Source organism: Clupea harengus, chromosome 5, assembly GCF_900700415.2.
Source record: "Clupea harengus chromosome 5, Ch_v2.0.2, whole genome shotgun sequence".
NCBI classification, from domain to species: domain Eukaryota; kingdom Metazoa; phylum Chordata; class Actinopteri; order Clupeiformes; family Clupeidae; genus Clupea; species Clupea harengus.
Window position 1 is genome coordinate 14345019 of NC_045156.1, and position 9186 is coordinate 14354204.

The window sequence follows — 9186 nt, forward strand, 5'->3', positions numbered from 1 at the left end:
TCCACAGTGCATCTAGTGTTCCCCAGCACACACACACACACACTCAAAAACAGCCTGTGATGCTGTAATGATGTAATTACATGTCATTAGATAGTAATATAGTGTATTATGAGGCTAATAGGACAGTAATGTGAGCCCAATGAGTCTGATTCATGGAGCCCTGCAGGGCTACTGTCATTTCCCCCTGTGGGCATCTATAGATGTCTGCAGTGACACACACACACACACACACACTCTCTTCAGTGGTCATACAAATACTCTCAGGGGGTTCCCGATAACACCACCATGCAGACTTTTGCTTATGCTCTCTCTCTCTCTCTCTCTCTCTCTCTCTCTCTCTCTCTCTGTCTGGCAGACAAATGAACATTTGCTTTTAAAGGGGGGGGGGGATGGGAGAAGGAGAACAGGTGGAAGGATTGAAAGGGGGAAAGAGGAGAGGAGGAAGGAAGGGAAGACCAGGGAGAAACGGGAATAATTGAGAAGGAAGGGCAATGTAGATGAAAAGAGAGAGAGAGGGAGAAGGCTAGAGCAATGCAGATAGAGAGGGAGATGGAGAGGGAGGGAGGGATAGAGAGAGATAGAGGGTGAAGGCTAGAGCAATGCAGAGAGAGAGGGAGGAAGGGAGGGAGAGAGAGAAATAGAGGGTGAAGGCTAGAGCAATGCAGAGAGAGATGGAGAGGGAGGGAGGGAGAGAGAGAGGGAGAAGGCTAGAGCATTGCAGAGAGAGATTGAGAGGGAGGGAGAGAGAGAGAGAGGGTGAAGGCTAGAGCAATGCAGAGGGAGGGAGGGAGAGATAGGAGAAGGCTAGAGCAATGCAGAGAGAGAGAGAGAGAGAGAGAAGGCTAGAGCAATGCAGAGAGGGAGGGAGGGAGATGAAATGGAAAGTCAAGACAGGGAAAGGAAGAATGAATTGGGGGGGGGGGTGAGGCTGTGTGATTCACCTGCAATGCAGTTCTGCTCTGCCTCAGCCAATCACAGCACCGGACTGGAGAGAGTGGGTGGGGCCTGTGCTTTAGAATCACGGAGGGCAGCTCTGTAAGAGAAAGAGTGACAGAGCGAAGGAGCGAGAGAGAGAGAGAATGACTGCGAACAGGAGCGCTGGAGAGAGATAGCGAGAGAGAGTGCAGGAGCGAGAGAGAGAAAGATAGAGAGAGCGCAGGAGCAGAAAGAGATAGATAGAGAGAGCGCAGGAGAGAGAGAGAATGACTGCGAACAGGATCGCTGGAGAGAGATAGAGAGCGGGAGCGAGAGAGAGAGAGATAGAGAGCGGGAGCGCTGGAACCGTGGCACTCTGCCTCTCTGTGTGTCTGGAGGCGCTGCACCCCTCCGCACTCTCACTCACTCTCTCTCACTCTCACACACACACACACACACACACACACACTCGTGTGGACCCCCCCGCCCTGAGCCTGTGGGCTGCGTGTGGTGGGGCGCTGGTTCATGGCTCTCCCCCCCCACCCTCCCTCATCGGCAGCACTCATGGGCATCCGAGCATCCTGCAGGTGAGGGGTGTGTGTGTGTGTGTGTGTGTGTGTCTGTCTGTGTGTGTGTGTGTGTGTGTGTTCAGGCTGCATATGAATTTGCATGTGCGTGTTAAGAGGCATGTTGTCCTTGTTAGTATGTATGTATGTAGTATGTATGTTCGTGTGTGTGTGTGTGTGTGTGTGTGTGTGTGTGTGTGTGTGTGTGTCTTGTCTGTGGTTGTCATGTGGGTTAGAGTGTTTGCAGGTGGTTTTGGACGGCTTGGTTGTGATCTTGAGCCGGTCTGAGACGGCGGGGCATGTAGGGGGGGCTGGGGCATTGGGGTAGTTTTGAGCGGAGGGGGGGGCTGCAGGATGCGGTGCATATGCAGGGTAACTTCTGTCTTTCTGTGTACTCCCTCTTTTTGTGGAGGGGGGGATGGTCCAGCCTTGTTGGGGAGAAGGGGGGGGGGGGGGGGGCATTGGGGACTGATTGAGCCATCAGACAACGAGGGAGTGTGGGGGTGTGGGGGTGGGTGTGAGCAAGACAGGGAGGGATGGCAGTGGCTTTTATTTTAGTCTCAGCAATACTGAGACTAAGAGCAGAATAGAGAGAGAGAGAGACAGAAGGGAACGAATGAATGTATGCAGTGTGATGGACGGGTGAGAGTGTGTGGATGTGTGAGAACTCAGCAGCAGGTGCCCTCGTGAGTTGGCAGAGTGTTTTGGTGTGTGTGTGTGTGTGTTAGGGCTGAACGATTTGGGGAAATAATCTAATTGCGATTTTTCCCCCAAATATTGCGATTGCGATTTAATATGCGATTTTTTTGTTTTATCCTAATTTTTTTCCCAACAAATCGTAATGAATGATGACCAACACAATATTAGATACATTTAGTGTAAAATATTATTTCCCACAATTACATTTTTTATTTAACTGCTTATTACAGAATCAAGAACAACAAATCGGTGGCTTTGCCACTGTGCATTTAAGTAATTTTAACAAAGTCATTGTAAGAATAAACACAAGGCATGCACTTTTTAAACACTGGGCAAAATTTACCATCTTAAAAAAAAAAAAAAAAGAATATCTTTTTTTTTTTTTTTTTTTTTAAGATCACATTTTTAATCGCGAACGTTGCGGTTAGAAAATTGCGTTCTATCATATCGCGATTAAATCGCAAATGCAATTAATCGTTCAGCCCTAGTGTGTGTTATGTCATCTGTATTCTTGTGTGTTCTCCTGTTAGTTGTGCAACAGACTTCGCTGCCTCTTTAGACAGCTTTAAGAAAGATTCTGTGCATCAGAAGAGCAGAATCTGGGGTGTGTGTGTGGAGAGTGTGTGTGTGTGGAGAGGAAAGGAGATGGTGCTGGTCTGTGTGTGGGACACACAGAGAGGATGTGTGTGTGTGTATGTGATGCAGAACGTGTATGTGTGTGCAAACTGGGTGTTTGTTTGTGTGTGTGTGTGTGCGTGTTAGTTTATCTGTGTGAGAGACACTGGGAGAGGGAGAAGAGAGGGTGATGGAGTTTGTGAGTGAGAGAGAGATTGAGCGTGTACGCGTGCGCGTGAGTACGAGAGAATGTCCTGCTTTTGACCTACCAGTGGTTAGTCCCATTCACAGAGTTGGCTCTGGTGTGTGTGTGTGTCTGTCTGTCTGTCTGTCTGTGTGAGTATGTGGATATGTGAGTGTGTATGGACATGTGTGTGTCTCTCTGTGTCTGTGTGAGTGTGGATATGTGAGTTTGTATGGACACGTGTGTTTGTGTTTCTGTGTGATTATGTGGATATGTGAGTGTGTGTGACTTAGTGTGGATATGTCAGTGTGGATATGTGAGTGTGTATGGACGTCTGTGTGAGTGTGTATGGACGTGTGTGTGTGTGTGTCTGTGAGTGTGGATATGTGAGTGGTTATGGGTATGTGTGCACTGAAAATGCAGCATGTTAGTATATGGGTACCGTTCTAGAAACAGCTGTGTGAGATTTAACCATCAGTTAATTTCATTAGTGGTCTCTCTCTCTCTCTCTCTCTCTATACCCCCTCTCTCTCTCTCTCTCTGTCTCTACCTCTTACCCCTCTCTCTGTCTTTCCTTTTCAGCCCCCTCCTCTCTCTGTCCGTCTCTCTCTATCTCTCTCTCCACTCCTCCATTTCTTGCTCTCATTTCTTGATCTCTTTCTCCATCTCTCTCTCTCTCTCTCTCTCTCTCTCTCTCCCTGTTCTGTCCGTCATATCTCAATGCTAAGCTGTTTTATTGGCAGGGCCATTTCAGCAGCACTGTTGCCAAAGCAGAGACTGCTCTGACAATATAAAAGTCAAGGGTGTTGGAGTTCGATAACGCTCTCTCTCATTTTCCATCCTCTCTCTCTCTCTCTCTCTTCCTGTCTGTAATGTCGCAGTCATTTGCTGTTCAGCTGTGTGTGTGTGTGTGTGTGTGTGTGTGCGCGCATGTGTGTGTGAGTGCGTGCGCACAAGCGCACAAGCGTGTGTGTCTAAGTGTGTGTTTGCTCAATCTCTGCAGTGACTGGTTGCTAAGGATGTCTATTTGAAATAGAAGCCTCCCACACACAGCCTCTGACCTACAGCACAGAGAAAGAAGGAGAGAAAGAAGGAGGGAGAGAGAGGTAGAGAAAGAGATAGATGGAGGGGGAAAGGAAGAGATGGAGAAGAAGGGAGAGAGGTAGAGAAAGAGAGAGGTAAAGGGGGAGCGGAAGAGAGGGAGAGCGAACGAGAGCAATGGATGTGAGAAAATAAGGGAGAGAGAAAAAGAGAGGAATACTTGCCTGCAGAAGAGGAGAGGAGAGGGAGGATGGAGAGAGAAAGACAATGAGCAGATGGGAGACCAGTAGTGTGCAGGTGAGATGGAAGGGAAAAGATAAGGAAGGAGAAGAGAAGAAAGGAAGCTGGATGGTGAGAGCGTTAGATGGATGGATGAAGGAGAAGAAAGGAAGGAAGCTGGATGGTAAGAGCGCTAGATGGATGGATGAAGGAGAAGAAAGGAAGCTGGATGGTGAGAGCGTTAGATGGATGGATGAAGGAGAAAAAAGGAAGCTGGATGGTGAGTGTTAGATGGATGGATAGATGAAGGAGAAGAGAAGAAAGGAAGATGGATGGTGAGAGCGTTAGATGGATGGATGAAGGAGAAAAAAGGAAGCTGGATGGTGAGAGTGTTAGATGGATGGATAGATGAAGGAGAAGAAAGGAAGATGGATGGTGAGAGCGTTAGATGGATGGATGGATGAAGGAGAAGAGAAGAAAGGAAGCTGGATGGTGAGAGCGTTAGATGGATGGATGGATGAAGGAGAAGAGAAGAAAGGAAGCTGGATGGTGAGAGCGTTAGATGGATGGATGGATGAAGTAGAGAAGAAAGGAAGCTGGATGGTGAGAGCGTTAGATGGATGGATGGATGGATGAAGGAGAAGAGAAGAAAGGAAGCTGGATGGTGAGAGCGTTAGATGGATGGATGAAGGAGAAGAGAAGAAAGGAAGCTGGCGTTAGATGGATGGATGGACTGATGGGTAGAACCATACCGACAGAGAGACTCATCCCAGATGGAGGGGAGAGTGGAGGAGAGGGGAAAAGAAGAACGACCTTCACCACAGGAGGAAAGACAAAAGGGAGGAAGATAGAGATGGAGGAAGAGAGAGAATGAGAGATGGAGGAAGAGAGAGATGGAGGAAGGGAAAGAATGAAAGATAGAGGAAGAGAGAGAATGAGATGGTTGCAGAGATGGAAGACGAATGACAGATGGAGGAAAGAGAGAATGAGAGATGGAAGAAGAGAGAGAATAAAAGATGGAGGAAGAGAGAGGAAGCTTTTGTGAGGTTGAATTAAAAGTGAAGATGGCAGTGATGATGCGGAAGGCTGGCCCTGATCTGGCACAGGTCCTGCTGCTCTCTGCATGTCTTCATCTGAGATACATCCACATACTCCCTCACACACTCTTTACCTTCACCCTCACACACAGATGACCCTGACACACACACACACACCCTGTAGGCTCTTTAAAACTCCTCAGCTTTAAAAGTAGCACCTCAGTCTGTGAGAACTAAGAAGTAGTAACATGTCACATTTATTTATTATTAAATAAATTACTATTCATATTATTTATCTATCTATCTATCTATTTATTTATTTATTTATTTATTTATTTATTTATTTATGTAATGTATTTGTCACTCTACTCACCAGCACAGGCCTGTCACTCATGCACGAACTCGCTTCCAACTGGTGATTGGTTGATGAGGTGTGATGTCAGCCATAGCAATACAAAAGTCTTCCTCTTTGCTTCGTAAACGTGGGTCTCTGCGTCTTTGTGATTTAGGATTTAGAGGAGAAAACCTTTTGTTAGAAACTTTCAGTGTGACTTAAGAGTAATGTGAGCGGTCAGGTAAACTGACTGGTGGATATGGGCCCAGACCCTTTACAGTGGCAGTGCAAAGCACTTTATTGTCATTGTCACAAAAACAACGAGACAGACGAGGCAGCATCAGACAGCTAAAAAAAAACTTAAGTTCCTGTGCACATTGACTGCAACAGCTAAATAATAATAAATAACAATTAATAAATAGATTAAGAAATATCCCTGAGTAAATAAAAAAAAGCAATACATTGAGTTGCATCAATTAGTGCAGGGTAGAGTGTTAGAGTGCAGTCCATGGGGGTTACAGGGGTAACAAGACGGTACTAACGACCTGGACATTTCTCAACACATAACAGACAAAATGGCCTTGTCTGGAGGTTCCTGAGGCTCAGCCATCGTATCCCTCTGCCAACTATCCTTCCTGTTCCTTCTCACAGTAAACATGCAAATGTGTCTCATCTCTGGCCATGCACAGCCTCAGAACTGACCAGGACACACGGATTGAGAACCTTTCAGGACCAGCAGAGTTTGAACTGCACAGATGTTCCATTGATCATGACTTGTCTGTCAGCATAGTGTAGAAACATAACTATTTCAAAGTGGCTTCACACAGACAAGAAGACCCATGATGCTGCCCGTTTCCCGGGAGAAAGCTGTTGTTTCCAGGGCAACTAATCAGAACCGGTTGCTGTTAATTGTGGTTCGTGGACATTTACATGAGACTCTACTCTTCTGGTCTGTGGATGCTCTCAGTCCCAGACACTCTGTCTCTGTCTGCGCTTCTTGCCTTTCATTCATCATCTTTGTCTTCCAGCAGCATCCTCCTTTCTCTTTATCACTCCTGCCTGCATCTCCCTCTCTCTCTTTATCTCGCCCCCTCTTTTCCCCCCCATCTCTCTCATCTCTCCTCCTCCCTCTGATTTAGATGATGATGATGAAGATGTATTGCAGTAACACACTGCCCTTATTAAGCCCCCCACTCCTCCCCTCCCCTCTTTTCCTTTCCTCCACTCCTCTTCACTCCTCCCTTCCTCTTCTCCTTCCATCCTTTTCTTCTCCCTCTCGCCCCTTTCAACAAGCATCTATCCACCAGTATGGCTCATGGCTCCTGCATACAGTTGACCTTGCCTTGTGACACCAACTACCACTCCTCCCCTTTCCCTCCCCTCTCCTCCACTTCCCCTCCCCACCTCCTCCCCTCTCCCCCTTCCCTTCTCCCTTTTCTTTCGTCTGTCCTAATCTTCTCTCCTCTCTGCTCGCCCATCGCTGGCCGGTCCTCCACTCCAATTATATCATGGTGTAGACATGTAACCAATTGGAGTGGTGTGGACACATAATGACAAACTGGTGTAGACGCATAACGAAATGAACTGTATAATGTAATAGCTGCTGGTATGTAGGTCCCCTCTCCTCCTTTGTCCTGCCCTTTTCTGTTCCTCTCTTCCTACACCAATCTCTCTATCCTCCACTCCAGTACTCCCCCCAGTCTTTCCTCTATCCTGTCTTTCACCCCCATTCTCTTCATTCTTTACTCTTCCTGTGTCCGCTCTGGTTAATCAAATATGTGTGTGTGTGTGTGTGTGTGTGGCTTTGTGATGTGTGTTGTCTGTGACTTTGTGATGTGTGTGTTGTCTGTGGCTTTGTGATGTGTGTGTGTGTGTGTGTGTTGTCTGTGGCTTTGTGGTGTGTGTGTGTGTGTGGCTTTGTGATGTGTGTGTGTGTGTGTGTGTGTGTGTGTGTGTGTGTGGTGTGAGCAGCAGCAATAGCAGCTCTTTGGCCGTGTCAGGCAGGATTCATCTCCTGTGCTTACTGCTGCTGAGTAGAGGAATGGGATTCGCTGTTAACCCTGCTGCAAGGTGTGTGTGTGTGTGTGTGTGTGTGTGTGTGTGTGTGTGTGTGTGTGTGTGTGTGCGTGCAGGGACCAGGCATCCCTCTTCTTAACAGGCTTTTCACACCCTTCCCTTGAGGCAAGCCCTCTCTGTTGCTCAGATCAAATGCAGCTGCAGAGAGGGCTTGAATACAGATGTTTGTGTCTGTGTGAGAGCACATGTGTGTGTTTGTGTCTTTGTGAGCGCACATGTGTGTTTTTGTTCTGTGTGTGTTGTGACAGACTTTTTTTGTGTATCTGTGTGCATGTGTGTTTTTGTGCACGTGTGTGTGAGTGCATGTGTATTTGTTTCTGTTTTTGGGTGTGTACCTCTCTGCGTGCGTGCGTGCGTGCGTGCGTGCGTGCGTGCGTGCGCACCTGTGTGTGCCTCTACACGTATGAGTGTGTGTGTGTGCACGCAGACCCAACCTGGGATTCAGTGCATGTATAATCCCAGAGTGAGTGTTTGGGGATTGCGTGTGTGTGTGTGAGTAAGTGACGCTATCATTGAAGTAGTCCCGTGTTGAGTAATGTGTGTGTGTGTGTGTGTGAGTAAGTGAAGCTATAATTGAAGTAGTCCTGTAGAGCTCTCTTTTTTACAGGCCAACATTGGCATGGTACAGAGGCATTGGAACATTGGCATGGCACTGATGCATTGGCACATTGGCATGGTACAGATGCATTGGCACATTGGCATGGCACTGATGCATTGGAACATTGGCATGGTACTGATGCATTGGCACATTGGCATGCTCATTTAAAAGCTGTGTCTGAGTGGGCATCGGTTGGCGTGTGTCTTGATTGCTCTTTACACACTAACACTGGATTAGCCGAATCATCCTCAAACCCTCTTACTGAGGCAGGAGATCCTCAAACTCTCTTACTGAAGCAGCGTTCAGCAGATCCTCAAACCCTCTCACTGAGGCAGCGTTCAGAATCATCCTCAATCATCCTCATTGCGTCTGTGTGTGTGTGTGTGTGTTGGGGTATTGCGTCTGTCTGTCTGTCTGGAGGGGGTTTCAGAGACAGGCTTGCACTTTGAAACAGTATGGTTAATTAAAGGTGTGTGTGTGAGTGGGTTGGTGGTGGTGTGCAAACTCAGATTATATAACCAAGACCAGGCAAGGTGGCAGATGAGGTGTCTAATTGAAGATTTATTAGCATGCTGAAAGACAAAAACAATTCAGTTACAGTTTGTCATTCTTAACGCGAACAATTCCTAAATATCACTCCAATTTAAAAAAAAAAATGGATTAACTGATGTACGACTTAGTGCTGTGTGTGTGTGTGTGTGTGCATCGCATTAGTTATTGAACAGATTCCTGGAAAGTTAGTGACATACATTTTTCAAGGGTACAGTGTGTGTTTGTGTGTGTGTGTGTGTGTGTCATTAGTTATTGAGTAGTACATTGCATTTGTGTGCTTTTAGTTATTGACCACTAGACCAAATATTTATTCTCAGAATTGGCTCTCCATGTTTAGTATGGTCTCTCAT

At 46.9% G+C, this 9186-nt stretch overlaps 1 protein-coding gene across 3 annotated transcripts in view; it reads left to right on the forward strand.

The window, feature by feature from the left end:
* The window catches only part of srpk1b (SRSF protein kinase 1b), a 51844-nt gene that overhangs the window by 17832 nt on the left and 24826 nt on the right, over window positions 1-9186 (forward strand). Inside the window, exon 1 of one of the 3 annotated variants that reach the window (XM_031567817.1) lies at window positions 1465-1502. The exons of the other annotated variants lie outside the window; for them this stretch is intronic. Coding sequence (XP_031423677.1) covers window positions 1480-1502 — 23 coding nt within the window. The 5' untranslated portion in view covers window positions 1465-1479. Of the gene's footprint in view, window positions 1-1464; window positions 1503-9186 lie in introns of those variants that run through there. 3 annotated transcript variants of the gene reach the window in all.